This window comes from Sciurus vulgaris (assembly GCF_902686455.1).
Source record: "Sciurus vulgaris genome assembly, chromosome: 14".
Taxonomy (NCBI): Eukaryota; Metazoa; Chordata; class Mammalia; order Rodentia; family Sciuridae; genus Sciurus; species Sciurus vulgaris.
In genome coordinates this window covers 60,247,455-60,263,942 of record NC_136475.1, presented here as the reverse complement: position 1 = coordinate 60,263,942, position 16,488 = coordinate 60,247,455, and the positions used below count along the sequence as shown (strand labels likewise).

At 46.7% G+C, this 16,488-nt stretch overlaps 1 protein-coding gene across 1 annotated transcript; it reads left to right on the top strand.

Moving 5' to 3' along the window:
• Window positions 1-4,146: 4,146 nt before the first annotated feature.
• TMEM247 (transmembrane protein 247) lies at window positions 4,147-8,411 on the top strand (the record flags this gene model as incomplete). The annotated part of the gene is made up of 3 exons (XM_079109926.1): window positions 4,147-4,263; window positions 4,871-5,185; window positions 8,172-8,411. The coding sequence occupies 3 exons, from the start codon at window positions 4,147-4,149 to the stop codon at window positions 8,409-8,411; spliced, it is 672 nt and encodes a 223-aa protein (XP_078966052.1).
• Window positions 8,412-16,488: the final 8,077 nt, after the last annotated feature.

Sequence of the window (16,488 nt, the reverse complement as noted above, 5' to 3'; positions counted from 1 at the left end):
GCTGGCATGATATTAAGCTTCTTCAGTAGAGGGCAACAGGGAGACATTACAGGACTAGGGACTGCTCTTCCTAGTCCCTCACACCCTCCCCTTGTTTTTTTCCTGAAATGCTGCAGTGCTTGGCCCACATGCAGAACACCCAGTGGCCTTTTACTACCTTCTCATCACCAGAGAGTTTGAGTAACACTTTGGGGGCACCTGCCCAACAAGTTTCCCAGCTGAGGTTCTCTCCAGAAACTTCTTGACCAGTTCAATACACCCTTGCCAGATCGGACCTGCTGTACCTTGACCCCGGTGAACTTACACACCACCCACTGGCTCAGCCACACCCTCTCCAATGAGGTTGGAATCTCAGCCTCAGGGAGCACCTCTCATAATTTGATTCTTTTCTGCATTTCTTAGAGTTCTGTTTACCACTTAAGTAGTCTTCTTCCTGTTACTAATTAATAATTCTTCATATTCTACTTTCCCTGTTGGAATTGCTGTGTGGTTTCTGTCTCCTGAGTGGGCTTTAGGAATTCACTCACACACCTGTATTTATTAGCATTCCTGCAGCTCCCAGGAAGGGCCCTCACCAGGCAGCCCCTGCTCCCTCCTCACACTTATTTCCCCTACCAATCCTTGGAGCATCTTGACTCACTTCCTTCTCCTAATACCCCCTTATCAACAGAATTCAACCAGGAAAGTAGATACCACTCTAGGTATGTCAAGCAGAAAGGGATTTAATCTAGGGACTTTAATGCTTAAATCGTGGTTTTAGTGCTCAGATCTTGGTTTCTCCCTAACTGTATAACTGTGGATAGGTAAGTTAGCCTCTATAACTCAGTTTCTGCTTCTATGAAGATAGATATAATGATAATACATAATTTATAGGTTGCTCTAAAAATTAAATAAACAATCCATGAAAAATTCCCAGTTGTTGGTATAAGGTTAGTGCCCAATCACTGAGTTATTATTATCATTACTATTATAATCCTCTGAACACTCCAAGAAACCTGTGAATGGGATCGCAAAACCACTGAGTCCATAGCTAAAGCACCAGGAAGGAAAGAAAACATTTTAGTAGAAGACTTCCATCCCAAGTTGAAGTACAGGCTACTCTGGATGGGAGGGGTGACAAAGGGATGGGCAGATGATGTGCAGGTTCGAGGTGGCTCACAGCTTCCTGCCTGTCCTCAACTTGAACAAGATGTACATCCTAGACTGCCTTTCCTGCATCCTCCAGCCCCCTTTGAAATTTTAACTGAAAGTATAATATCTGAACTTTTTTAAAGTGAGAAATACAAAATGGTATACAGTTAAGAATAGGTCCCAGTTCCTTAATCCCTCCACTCCCTCCCCTCAGAGATGGCCATCAGGAAAGAGTTCATCATGTGTCTTTTCAGATATGTTCTAGACACATATGTGTTCCTACTTGAATATACACATAGGAGCACTTTCTTTGCTTTTCCAAATTATAATACATTTTTAAGAACAAGATACTCACACTGATGCAGATAGTTACCTTATCTTTCTTTCTTTCATCTCATTCTTTTTATTAACACCCCTTTAGTTTTTTGGGAGGGGGGATGACCAGAGATTGAATCCAGAGGTACTTAACCACTGAGTCACATCCCCAGCCCTTTTTTTAAAATATATTTTTTAATTTTGCAGAGGATCTCACTAAGTTACTTTGGATCTCACTAAATTGTTGAAGCTGGCTTTGAACTCAAAATCCTCCTGACTCAGCCTCCTGAGGTGCTAGGATGGCAGATGAGCACCACTGTGCCTGGCTTGCTTAATATTCTTTTTTTTAATTACTTTAATTTTAATTTTATTTATTTTTATGTGGTGCTGAGGATCAAACCCAGTGCCTCGCACATGCTAGGCAAGTGCCCTACCACTGAGCCACAACCCCAGCCCCCTTAGTATTCTTGACATAAATACAGGACCAATTATTTAACCAGTTCCCTTCTGGTAGAATTTAAGTTGTTTTAGGTCTCTTGCTATTACAAATAATGTTGTGATAAACCTATATGCACATATATTTTTCTTTTTATGAGGAAAAAAATATCTCACCTGTTAAGAGTTGGATCATGGAAGACCATCCTTGTGGTCTGGTAATAAAACACAGGGGCAGGATCTGGAGGGTCCACTCAGCTGCTGACATCCGGTGCACCCACACACAGATCCCAGGCTCTCTGAGTGACTGAGGCTCCCTGCTTTTTAGGCATCAGTAACTGTACCTACTTTAAATTGCCCCACAAGGGCCTTCTGAGAATCTCATGAGATAATGCACATGAAAGCTTACGAGTGCTGTGCTAATATACAAGTCTCTCATCTGGTTATTCGCCAGCCCTGTGACTGATCCAAAGCTCTATGAATGTGCCCTCCAATCTTCAACCCCAGTTGCCCCTGCTAAGGGAAACTGACCTACCTGAAACTCTTGCCTGTGGACAACCTGAAATAGTACCACATGACCCTGCCCTCCCTGTCCTTCCACTTCACCACAGATGACACTGGGCTAGGCACTTCTGCAGGTTGCCCAGTGCTGGAATGAAGGGCTCTGCACTTGCACAGAGCAGCCAGGTTCCTTTTGAGTCTTTCCTTGGAAAAGTTTACTAGGCAGCCGTGAATGACTGGGTCAGGACCAACATAACAAAGGCACAGAGAGAGGCCCATGCTCAGGACCACTAGAAGCCAAAGTTATAGGTAAACCAAAGTTGGGAGGAAGCGGAAACCTTGCACACACTGAAGTTATGAAGTAGGAAAACACACGAGGACCTTGATTGGAAGTGAGAAGACACAAGCAGAAATAAACCAGCCAAGTCACAGCAATGAGAAAGTACGCATGAAGATGCACAGCCCTGGCTGCTTGTCCCCAGGACTTCCTGAATCCAGCACCATCCCTCCGAGGCCAAGTCATCCCAAGTCCTGCTGCCTGGCTCCTGGGTGGCCCCATCTCCTGTGTTCCCTCATGTCACTTTGCTGCACGTTCCCCTCCTTTGAGGCTCTTTTCCTGTTGCCACAAGTGCAAACCAACCCAAGGCTCATGAGACCCATCTCTCCAACTTCCTAGGGAGCTCCCTAAGCCATGTGTTTGTTGTATCCTGGGAGAGGGGAAATAAGAATCCTAGACTGTTTTGCTTAATGAATGAGATGCTGCTTCATGGAGGTCACCTTCCTGGAAAGGGCTGGGTAGGGAAGGACAGAGAACAGAAATGGAGAGGTGAGTGGATAATGATCATCAAAGAAGACTCCATCATGCTGATCCTTTCCTCTTACTCAAATTCCACCCACCCTTCATGTCACTTTTCCACCAAACCTCCCAATCATATCATCACTCACCTTTTGACTCTCAGGTACATTACCTGATTGCTCCCAAATCTATCCCCTGTATCCACACCTTCTGTCCTATGTCTTTGCAGTTCCCCTGACCAAAGAGGCAGAGTACATTTCCCCATTCTTTAACTTTGGGTCTGGCCATTGTATGAGACGGAAGTGAAGGTGTGTCCATTCCAAGGTCTCTTGGGCTTCTTTCATTGACTTGGAAAGAGTGTTTCCAGGCTAGCCCACCGTTTTCAAGAATAGGGTAAGAGAGACACGGAACAAAGTTCCCTAATCAAACCCCCAGCTGAGTCCAATGTAGATCAATCTTTAGATATCTGAGCAAAATCAATGTTTACTGTACACCATTGACATGTTATGGTTATAACTGGTCTACCCTAATAACCTCTTTTTAACGTAACTTCTATAAAGATTCTATCTCCAAATAAAGTCACATTCTGAGTTACTGGGGGTTAATACGATAACATAGAAATTGGGAGGAAGGGGTTCAGCACAAAACAGGGTTTATGGAGCTAGTTGTGACTTATCCCAATATAATCTTCACTTAAAACAACGCAAAGGAATAGTTTTAGATGGTGGGATTCTGGCTTTCAAGTGGCAGAATTCCAGTTTTCAAAGCAATCCTTAGGAGTGAAAGTTCCTAATAATGGCACCTCAAAGGTGTCACACCCTTTACCAAAGGGGCCTTAGCAACTAGTAGAATGTGGATTATTATGAGAGGATTATGATGGTGGCCGGGCTGTGGAATCTGGTGAGGCCAAATGTTGTTGTCTCAAAAGATGTCCTCTGGCCTCAGGTGGCAACACCGTGGTTTTTTAAATGGCAACAGAGGACAGAGAAGTGATGGAAACCCGGGGGGCAGGAGAAAGTTGCCCCACCTTCTCCAAGTTGGTGCCTAGTGACTCCACATCTGAAGGGAAGCCAAGGGCTTCATTGGTAAGAGGGTTGCCCCATCTGGTTCCATTGGGGTAAAGAACACTCGGAACAGGTGGTAGGAGCTGAGTGCTACGAGATGAAGAGTGCTGCCAAGAGCGGGACTAGCACCCCATCCCCATAACTGGCACCCAGCTGCCACCAGGGACCAGGTGGCCCTGCACAAAAGTGTTAAGTCACTTGAAGCTGGCTTTGGTCTCACCCATCTGTCTCCTCATTTGAAGCCACCCTGCCCTTTGTTGGTTCATGTTTAGGTTTTCAAAATGCTGGGTTTCTTCTCCCTCTATGGCCCCCAGAAGACCTTATATCTTACAGGGTGGGCAATGGGAAGTTACCTTTCTGGACACTTGAAAATCAGTAGGCACAGACACTGGGCTTGCCACTTGAGGGCAGGGGTTCTTTGTATTCCTTTGCCTTGTCCTTTGCAGTCCTTGGGTCCTGATAACTCTGCCTAAGTACACTTCTAATAAGAACGCAGGCAGCCTGAATCTTTACAATGCAGGACACTTTCCCACAGCCCAGTCCACTGCAGCTTAGAGCTGGAGGAGCAGAGGTGGGGTAGCCCTATCTGACTCCCCACTGCCCCCCACCTCCCCTTTCCCAGTCCCAGGAGGCAGAGTCCCCCAAGCCAGACTCCTATGACTACCTGGAGGAGATGGAAACCGATGAGGACAGAAGCTGCCCAGGGCCCCCGAAGTCGATGACCCCAAACGCTGGACCTGCCACCAAGGGCCAGGCGGGTGATGGACCAGAACCCACGGAGCTGCCCCAGGCCTCCGGGATGGAGCGCAAGGCCATGGAGCTGGAGAAGGTGCGCATGGAGTTCGAGCTCACGCGGCTCAAGTACCTGCATGAGGAGAACGAGCGGCAGCGGCAGCACGAGGAGGCGATGGAGCAGCTGCAGCAGCAGGCCACACCCCGCCCGGTATGTGGGGAGGTGGGCTCGGGGTCAGGGGCCAGGGCCGACACCAGGAGCAGTCGGCACAGAGGCCACCCCACACTGTCAGGGCAGAAGTGAGTCCACCTTCCCTGTGGACTCTGTGTCTAACCATATAGATCCTGGGTCTCAACTGAGAGGAGTGACCATCCCCGAGGCTACCTCCAGCTCTGCTGCCTTGGGTCAGTTCCAGAGATGTACTGAGACCAGTACCCCACATGAGAAGGCTCTGCTAGAGCTTCCACGTTGAGCTGAGAGTCAACTCTCTAAGGCCAGGAGGGGGCCCAGAACCACATGATCTACTTAACAGCCCTTTTGATAACCTAAGGGGCAAGTCCTCAGCACTTTCCAGCACTCTCAATTCCTCTTTGCTTCTCATGCAGTGTGACCACTGGAGACCAAACCCAGCATCCCCCTGGAGTTCAGCCCCATCACCTCCCTGACCAGGGCTGTGGTTGCTGTAGGATGACAATTGAAAGAGTTGTCTTTGCACAAGAAATGTACACTCAATCCTCATCTGTCCTAAACAGGGATAAGAACACCAGCCCAAGGTGAAATGGGATGGGAAGTGCTTAGCACAGTAGCTAGGGCGTCATAAGCACAGCCATAAGGAAAGTTGTTACTGCTTCACACAGTATCTCCTGGGCTTTAAAGTCTGTCCTGTGTTAAATTCTTGCTCTACCATGTGTAAGTTGCTTAACCTTGGGCAAGTTATTGATCCTCATTGAGCCTTGGTTTGCTCATCCCTAAAGTGGTCCCTGCCTCATAAGGTCCATGAGGATTAGAGGAGAGAATGCATGTAAGGTGCTTTGCAGTGAGCCTAGTGCATTAGGTAAGCACTCAATAAATGTTAGCTATTACCATTTTTATGTACTCATGCAGTTCACTTCTTGACCCAATGCAACAACTTACATTCATCACTTTTCAATTTTATTAGGATGTAATGTATTAGCTATGCTTCCCAGCTCTGAGTCATCCTCAATTCTGAGAAGTTTGCTTTCTGTCTTTCTCCAAGTCATTGCGCTAATTGTTGAGGAGGATATGACCTAAAGTAAATACCACTAAAAGAGCTCACTACAGGTTAGCAATGTTCCTTCAGTCAACACCCTGGAGTTACATTTTATCCAGCTCACATTTCTCCAGCTTGGCCAAAAAAACTGTCCCAAGACACACTGTCAAATGGTTTCCCAGAATTAAGATATTATATTACCTATAGCATTTCTCCAATGGCTAGTCAATTAAAAGAAAAGAAAAGAAAATAGACTTGGTTTTACATGATTTGTTCTCAATGAACACATGCTAACTTAATTATCTTTTTTCTTCTCACAAAATACCTGCTTAATTATATATTAAATGATGTCACTGAGCCAAGTCAAGCTTATTGAACCAGGACTTCCATTTCTATCTTTTCTCCTTTTTTAAAAATCTGAAAAATATTTGCCTGTATTTAAGATTCTGGCACATTTCCTGATATTTTTGAAATTTTGCAAGTTCCATTTTCAAACTCATGGGATTTCACAGTATCCAGGGATAAAATTTGTTCCAATTTTGAGCCTGAAACTATTGAAGGCAGGTATGGTGGTGTATTGTGCCTTCGGTCTGTCTCCTCCTAACCTTATTTATTCTAACCTTTTTCACTGGAAAATCTTTCTCCTTGCTAGATGAGATGGGAACCCCCGGCATATCCATCCTCTATCCTACCCATCCTCTGCCTTAAGCTTAAAAGATAGGCCATTGAAAGTGTTTTGAAAAGTCTACAGGGTTTCACAAATGCATGTTTCATTATCAAAATCACAATTACCACTCCACCTTCCACCCCATCAGCATTTCAGACTGAAAACACATGCAGACTGCCCAGAGCGGCCAAGGCCTCGAGCACAGAGCCAGCGTCTGCAGAGAATGGCTCCTGCCAGGAGAACGTTAGGTCTTCTCGGGTCTCCTCTCATTTTAGAGGCCCACCACCAGAGCCACCTTCAACCCTTCTGAGCTTTAGTCACCCCACATGTCATGTAGTGGTTTTAACAGTTGGTGGGTCCAAGTCCTCAGATCATTGGTAATAGTTTCCCAAAGTGTTTTACTTGTGAGCTTTGGTTCCCCATCTTTTCTTTTTCTGGGAGGCTAGGAAGGAGGATGGATGAATGGGTAGATTTCATTACACTGAAATACTTCTTTGAGTGTGCTTTTTGCTGGTTTAGGGCATCTCAACCCTTGTTATCTGGCTGCTTTTAAAAATATGACATGATTTTTTAAAAATATTTTAAATAATGAACCACGGCTGATGCCTTAACTGAAGAACAAAATCGTTATATCAGCTTTGCTTTACTTATACATTGATGCTGTCTACTGTTAAAATAGGTCTGTCAGATCCCAGTTATACAGATTTCAGAAAACAGCTTAAAGGCAGAATCAGTCAGATCATTCAAGCTGCTTTTCCTAAGCCCAGTGGTCTGTGAGTTAATGGGGGTCCTATTGCTCATTTCTCTGCACTCGCCCCCAGGAAAGACCAAACCCTGGACTAAAGAACATGGACTGAACCATGTGATGTGTGCCAGGACCCAGGGAGTCAGTCATCCGTATCCAAGAGATGCCCTCTCATTGTGCTACTGTCCAGAAATCTACGTTGAATGTCAGTTGTCCAGAGAATACTCCCAAAACCCAGAGTCCAGATTCGAGGATCTTGGACTCGGAGAAATTGCTCCCATGTGTAACTCCAATGCACAGTGTGGGGTGTAAAGAGAAAGCAAGGTGTTGGCCCAGGGCCCCAGCCAGGAGGGATAAGGCAGGCTCAAGATGTGAAAATTAATGAGTTCCCTCTATGTGCCAGTGACCTGACCAGGAATTGTCTCATTATTTTTTCCTCCTTCTTCCTCATGATTTTGGGAAGAGAGTACTATTACCCTTTCCTTAGGTGAGGATGATAACGAAGTCACGTGCAGGAAGTGGCGCCAGCTCCACTGTCTTCTTTCCCCCACAGTTCTCGGGAGGCCTCCAGGACCTCCTGCTCCCCCAGAACCAGTTTGCCATGTTCCTGTACTGCTTCATCTTTATACACATAATCTATGTCACCAAGGAGATGGTCTTCTTTCTCTTCTCCAAGCACTACCTGTTCTGCATCGCGGCCATTTTGCTGTGTTTGATTAAAACTTTGTGGTCCTACTTCCAAGTGCCTTTGCTCTCTCCATCACTGGGGACCCCCATGCTTGAGCGTCATTAGGATCCAAGTTAGCCCCAGCCTCCCTGGCTGCTGCTCCTCCTATGCACTGCCTCTCTCCATCAGAACCTGCCCTTAGGACAGGCTCAGCTGTGAGCCATTGACACCTGAGTGTGAAGAAACATGTCAGAGCCCCTGGCACTGAGCCTGGTTCTCACTGTGGTAACCACAATTGACCCAGCAGGATTTCAGAAAGAAGCAGGTTAGGAAGGTGTCTGTGGGGAGGAAAGGTTTAGAAACCCTTTCCAGAATCATAGACTCACACCATGTCCAAGCTGGGCATACATGTTCATCATTTTCTGACATGTGGGGAGCCCAGAGTAGGTTTGAGGATAGCTCCCCCCACACTCCAGCAAAAATGTCCACGTCCAAAACCTCAGCATTGTGAATTTGTTGCCTTGCACAGCAAGAGACTTTGACACATCATTAAATTAAGTTCCTTGAAATGGGGAGATGATCCTGGATTATCCAGATGGACGCAATGCAATACTGTCCTTATAAAAGTGAGGTAGGAGGGTGTGAGGGGGAAGTGCCACAGAAGCAGAGGTCAGAGTAATGCAGGGCCACAGGGCCAGGAACAGGTGCAGTTTCTAGAAACTGGAAAGGAGCAAAGATATGGATTCTTTCCTAGAGTCTCTAGAGTAAACCAGTCCACTTTAGACTTCTGACCTAGAGAACTGTAAGATAAAAAATCTATGTTGCTTTAAGCCACCAAGTTTGTGGGAGTCTGTTACAGCAGCAATAAGAAACTTATACAGGAGCCAAGACTATAGAACTGTTTTGCAAACATGTCGGGATAACAGCCAGGCCACTGGCAAGGTGCATTTGGCACTTAGCCTGAAGCAGAGCAGCACATAGCCAGCCATGAAGGCTTAGAGCCTGTCTTTAGACAATATCTGATTGAAAAGGAGAGATGCTGGCCCCCAGAGAGCTCAGGATGGGCTTCTCAGAACCTGGTGGAAAGGAGCATCCTTATCACCAAGCAGAGGGCATCCCACTGGTAAGGCAGTTGGCAAAATAAGGGCACACTCCTTGGGACATAAAGATGGAAGAATTAAGCACTTGAGAACCAGAGGAAGTTATCAGTGGTACTCTACTGGGGGGAATAATGGGAGGAAAAAATACCAAAAAACCCAAAATGGACACACACAACCTAAGTTGCACTCCCACCTCTTCCTGTCTATGCCTACCTACCAACCCAAGCACTCAGACTTGCAAAATGCAGGGATGCTAACCCAGAAACCGTGCTTGCACTCGAAAAAGTCTGCGTTCACCCCTCCTCTTTCCCCGCACAGGGTTCTGCCTTAGGAGGGACCAAAGAATAAGTTTCTGTCTGGCTGGGCTCTGACTGATGCTCCACGTAAAAAAGAAGCCTGCCTTGCTGCTGCACTGCCGCTACACGTTAGCACCACTTATGACCATTTCTCATATTCCACCCAATTCAATGTATCCACCACCATGGATCACTGTGTGTGACAGGTACTTAACTCAGAAGTGGCAACACTGTCACTTCTCATTAAATTTTCTCTGTTAGTACTTTTTGCTGTAGGTCACATCTCACCATCATCTAATTGGATCCCGCGTTCTGGTGTGGGATGGAGGTGAAAGGAAAAAGGTTAAGCAGGTCATAGCTGACAGAAATGGCAGTTTGTAAAACAAACAAAAAACAAAAACTTAAAACTCCAAGTGCTATAAGGCCATTCAGTCAATCCCCTGTATCAGTAAATTTAAATCCATTTTCTTTAAAAATATTCAGAGCAAGATTTAGTTCACACCCTTGAGTAATTAAGTTAGCATAGCATCTCACGCCCATAAGCCAGAGATGTGAACTCTCTCCCTCTATCCTTCCTATTGTGTTTGAAGATTGAAGACAACAGTCTAAGATCTGCCTGCTAAGAAAATGAGGATAATTCTTTGTCAACCCTGAAAATTAGTACAGGCCTCCTGTTTGAAATGCAAAGCAAGAAAATCAGAGAGAGAAGAATAAGTTAACACTTAAGCACTTCTTGGGCACTACGAATGCACCAGGAACTCCAGTCAATGCTCATGGAGGCTATTTTGCCAAAACTCCAGGTGGCAGAAATGTATATTATCACCATTTCATAGATGAGGATACTGAAGTTCAGAGAGTCTTATTCCAAATCAGATACTTTTTCCATGTTTCCAAGCTCCTGCTTTGGAGGATCATCCAACCTTGTTGGGGGGGAGGGGTGGGGTTGAGTTTAACACAGATAAAAATGCAAAAGATCTATATCTATAGAGACTTCAGTTAGGAAGGAGATCTAAGTAGGAGAGTTCCCTGGAGCCCAGGGTGATAAGGGAAGGCTTCTTGTAAGAATAGCCCATAAGGGTGGTAAGCTTGGAACAGGTGGAAACGAGGAGAGAGAACCCAGGGTGGGATGTGTTACCTCTATTCAGAAGAGAAGTGTCATCCTTGCTTGGTAGTGTGTAAAAGGCAATAGGCCTGGAAGATTGGTTTGGAGCCTGGTTTTACAGAGTGTCAAATATTGATCTGAGGAATGTGTTAATGATCCCTTGGGAAATAGGGAATCCCTGAAGACTGTAGGGTAGAATAGTGACCAAAGATTGGCGGGGGGGGGGCGGATAAAAACGTCCTTTCCCTGATAACTTCTGAGGACCATATTCTTGTCATTTCAGTCTAGAAACATTCCCAGTCTAGAAACATTATTTTTGTGGTCCTGAGTTTGAGCATTGCATTCAGCTGTAAAATAAACCCATTTACAGTTCCTTAACCAAATAGAGGTTTATGTTTCTTACATATCAAGAAGTTCCAGGTGGTCAGTTCCTGGTGGAACTGCTCTTGGAAGTCACAGAGGACTTGGGCTGCTCCCTCTCCACCATTCTTAGCATAGGGCTTTGAACTTCATCCTGTAGCATTCAGCCTCATTATCTAAAGATAACTGCTAGAGCTCCAAGTACAAAGTCCCCAATTCTAGGTCAGGACAGGGCAGAAGAAAAGGGGACTGACTTTTTTTTTTTTTCTTTGTGGTGCTGGGGATTTGAACCCAGGGCCTTGTGAGAGGCAAGCACTCTACCAACTGAGCTACATCCCCAGCCCAAAACTGACTTTTAAAGGCTTCCCAAGAAGCCCCACCCAGAGACTTTTACTTACATCTCTCATTGGTCTGACTGGGTCTTGTAACTGCTTATAGCTGCATGGCGTCTAAGATGGTAAGTGTTTTGTCTGGGCACTGTTGCAGCTTTGAAAGAAATTAGGATTCTGATAGTATGGGGTGGGGGAGATATTAAATAAGCAAATAACTGTGTCCACCTTCCCAACTTCCTAAGACCCAGCTCCTGCTCCTGGAGCTGCAGAGCCTGGTCTTTCCTGGGGTTGAACAAGTGGGTGGAGCACAGCTGCAGCTAGTCTCAGGAGGAGCACCACAGGACACAACCGCATGCCATAGCCGGAGGTCATGGTTTTCCCTGGACACACACAGGGGGCCACTCTGCCTTCAGCCCTCCCGACCTCTGCCCAAGGTCTCATGACCTCCACCAACAGGGCAGTGGCCTTGCCTGGGAACTTGGAAAGGCACCACTCTCTGTGCTGGGTGCCCTCACAAAGCTACAACAGGAGGCAAGTTGAAGTCCAGCGTCCCTCCCTCTCCTGATCCTGATCTCCTGATCTCCTGATCTCCAGATCCCACAAACACAGCCTAGTTCCAGTCGGTAGATTCACTCAGCTCCCTGACACTGAGATAGTAAAGACTGTGTAACACGTGGAACTCATTACAGAGCTCCACTCAGCTTTAGTCCAAATAATGAAACACTAATAGTAAAATTTCAGGCAGGCATAGGGAGACAAATCTGGCTTGCCACCCAATTGGAATCTCAGATTGTAACCCCAAGCCCAGGGACAGGCTAGAGTCAGGAGATAGCTGACATCTCTAGGAGGGCAGGAGAGCAGGCTTGGTTCCAAAGACCCCTTCCCTGCCGTGTGTGTTTCTGTCCCCACTTTAGCAGGTGACTGACTACAAACAAGTCAGTTAAGCTTTCTAGGCTTCCATCATTTGGGTGAACTGCAAATTATCTAGTCTCTACCTCAGTGCAAAAATAAATAAGGACCAAAGCCTAGTGTCTGACTTAAGTAATGTAAGATGGTATCCAGAGGTGACTTGGAGCCTTAAAAGTGCCCCAGTTGATTCCAATGTGCAACCACAGTTGAAAAACTAATTCCTGTTCTTCAGCATGGGGTCTGTGGACCAGCAGCTTCAGGACAGCCTGGGAAGCCTCCTAGGAATGCAGTGTCCCAGGCCTCACTCCAGACCCACTGAATCAGATGGATTTTGACAATATCCCTGGCAATTCATAAGCTTGGTCCAGGCTGGAACAGCCATTCGGGGTGATGAGACTCCATTCCGCCAGCCCTCTGCTGTGAGGGAACTGCTCTCATCTTGCAGGGCCTTCTGGGAGGATGAGAGGGAGGGTAACTGAGTATGGCTCCTTAGAGGTGTCTCCATCGACACCTGGCTCCAGCAAGGGATGGCGGGAGCTTGCCGGGTGACGTCAGGACGCTGAGTCTGGAAGCAGCACACCTGCAACCCTTCACTCTGTGCTCATGCACCAGCCCTTGCTCTGGGCTTCTGAGAAGCAGAATGATTTTGACTGGCACCCCAGGAACCACCATGAAGTTCTGGAACCCCTCCAGGTCTGTGTCTGCCTTTTCCCCCTCTTTTGATCCGGCTTTTGTGTGTGGCTTAGGGAAAATCTTGCTAATATACCTTCATTCATTATTTAAAGGTCGCCACTGTTCCTTCAGGAAGGATAAGCATGATTAAAAGATGGGATTTCTCCACAGGGCACAGCGGAAAACCTAGGACTCACATCTTTAAGCTGTTTTGGCCAGGCCTTGTTGCATAATTTAAAGGCTGTGACTTATTTAGTTTTAATTAGCCAAAGGAACAGCAGCAGTAGGTTCATTAGTCAGTATTTATTAAGCACCCTCACACGCTTTGTGGGATCCAAGAACAAATGGAGGACAGATTTTGGACTTACAGCTCCCTCAGCTGAAGTAGGAGGGGACCACAGATGGTGGAGGTCATTTTTGTTCCTTGGAGAGCAACAAGGTGACCCAGGTTCACTGGGAAAAGCCCCACAAAAGACCCCCAGTGGGAGATGTCACCTCCTTCCAGGGTTGTAGTAACCAGCTGTGTGATAATGAGTCCAAAGACCAGAGTACAGAGGACTCTGTACTCTGTTACCCACAGGACAGAGATTGGCAGGAGTTGAACTGGGAAGAGAAGTGACTGGCTACCTGAATTTCAAAAACAGAGAGGTAGGAAGATGGGATTCAGAATTTGTGGGGCTCAGTATAAGAAGACAAGGCAGGGTCCCTTGTTCAAAAACTATAAAGAATTCCGAGGCATGGTGCTGCAGTCCTGTAATCCCAGCAAGTCTTTGGGAGGCTTCGGCAAGAGGATTGCAAGTTCAAGGCCAGCCTCAGCAACTTGTAGAGAGATCTTGTCTCAAAATAAAATAAAATAAAAGGCTGGAAATGTTGGGAATGTAGTTCAGTGGTACAGTGGTAGAGTGCCCCTGGGTTCAATCCCCAGTCCCGCCCCCCACTACATACACACACAAAAACAGCCAGGTGCAGTGCTGCATACTTGTAATCCCAGTGGCTCACGAGGCTGAGGCAGAAGGATTGAGAGTCCAAAGCCAGCCTCAGAAAAGAGAGGCACTAAGCACCTCAGTGAAACCCTGTCTCTAAATAAAATATAAAATAGGGCTGGGGATGTGGCTCAGTGGTCGAGTGACCCTGAGTTCAATCCCTGGTACCCACCCCCAAAAAAGCTCATTTCCCAGTAGAGCATTAAGCCAAACTGAACCCCTGTGTACTCATGCTGCAGACCCTGGGGTAGACGGAGACCGTGGGATTGGGGACTCTTAAATACCACTCTGAGAAGGGGACTATACTTAGCCCCCACTCCATCAACAGGAGGGAGGGAGCCGGTTCTGAAGGAGGTGGGGACCACTAGAGTGGACCTAGGGGTGCAGGCACTGAGTCAGGTTGTCTGGGGCAAAGCCCCTCCAGGTCAAGCAGCCTCTCCTACACTTACCAGATCTGGAAGCAGAATTTGGCCGGGTAGAAGGCACGTCTTGGTGAACGGGTTCTGCTCAGGGCTCTCAGCTGCTAATCACAGGACTAAAGAAGCCTGGAAGTCTCCACTTGGTGGCATTTCCTTTCCCTCCTGGCTTCCACCCCTAGACCCTTTCAGCTGACCATTTTCCTCTGTTAGAAAAATCTAAAAATAGGAGAAGAAAGCTACACTTTTTACCCTCTCAAGACTCCTGTATCAAATGACACAGTCACTTTGACTCAAACTCTTCATCAAAGGGGCCTTTGTAAGGAAGGTCCTGGGGCAGAAATCCTTGGAAGACAGCCACCAGGAAGTTGCACAGAAAGTGCTGAGCAAGGGGACCCTGGGTGGAGGAGGTGGGGTGGGTAGGGTTTCAGGAGATTCCCTCCACCCCAGAAAGCACCAGTGCCAGATCCATCTCCCTCCACAGGCAACTCAGCTCTGAGCACCCTGGAGATGCCCAGAGCAGCAAAGTGTGACTTCACTGTCCACCCGACTGCTCAGGACTATCAAGTTCTCAGGAGCATCAGAGAACAAAATAAAAAAGCAACAGGCAATGCCAGAAAGGCCCGGTGAGCTCTAATATTCAGTGCAGTCTTCTAGAAAGGGAAGAAGGGTGCTCCTGCCTACCAAATACTTAGAACATGCTGCACCCAATCCAGTGCACCATCCAGCACCGGTTTCATCCATGGCCACCCTGGGAAGCAGCACCATTACCCCTCCTAGTATATTAATCTGTTCCAGCCACCGTAACAAGTACCATAGACTAAGTGGCTTAAACAACGGACATTTATTTTTACATGTCTGGAGACTGGAAGTCCAAGATCGAGGTGCCTGAAGGGTTGGTTTCGTTTGCAGCCTCTCTCCTTGGCTTGCAGGTGGCCATCACCTCACTAAGTCCCGGCATGGTCTTTCTTCTGTGCCTGCATCTCTGGTGTGTCTCTGTGTATGCAGATGTCCCCCACCTATAAAGACACCAGCCAGACTCATTTAAATCATTTAAGTCACTTTTTTAAAAGTCCTGTCTCCAAATAAGGTCAAGTTCTGCAGTAGTTAGAACTAAGGATTCAACATCTGAATTTGGGGGAACACAATTTAGCCCATAACACCCACAGTGCAGATGAGAAACAGACTCAGATGGTTGTGAGTCACCTGAGTTCACTCGGTCAGAAGGTGGTGGAGGCCAAGGGCAGCAAGGACTGAGAACTGCCTTAAAGTGAATGAAGAAATCTGCTGTCCAGTCTATTTGGGTTTATGGATGGACATTCAGAGCTGCCTGGATCACATATGAAGAAACTTATTTATTTCAAGTGGTAGACACAGCAGGTCTCTCTGTAAGTGTCCTAAGGGTAGTAGAAGCTTCAAAGTTGTTCTCCCTGTAAACCTACACTTTTATTCTACCTATTCTCCCACTTCCCCTCGCCGAAGGCTGAGGAGGAAAAGTTTATCTGGGGGCTCATGGTTTCAGAGGTGTAGGTCCACAGATGGCCAACTTCATTGTTCTTGGCCGTAGGTGAAGCAGAACATCATAGTTGGAAGGGTGCAGAGGAGGAAAGCAGCCCAGGACATGGCAACAAAGAAGCAGTGGATTAATGCACTGATTAGGTTAGGGCTCTCATAACCCAGTCATTTCACCTCTAAACTTTCTTGTTTTGTCTCACACATGAGCTTCTGGAGGACACCTCATATCTAAGTCATAACAGTGTTCTTGAGAGGGGTTAGAAGGCAAGTCCTCACTCACTGGAACACCTGTTCTACACACCCTGAAAGAGTATAGAACCTTTCTGACTGAGAGGAAGGCCATGCTCATAGGCTTGCTCATAGGACCCCACACCACATCCTCCACCAGGTTCCCCAGTCAGGACAGTGAGACTGTAACTGGCAGCCTGGAACAGGGGTGGGTCTTCTCTCTCTTCAAAAGACCAGGATGCTATGGGCCATTCTTAGATAGGATCAGGTATAGGACAGAAGAAAGAAGT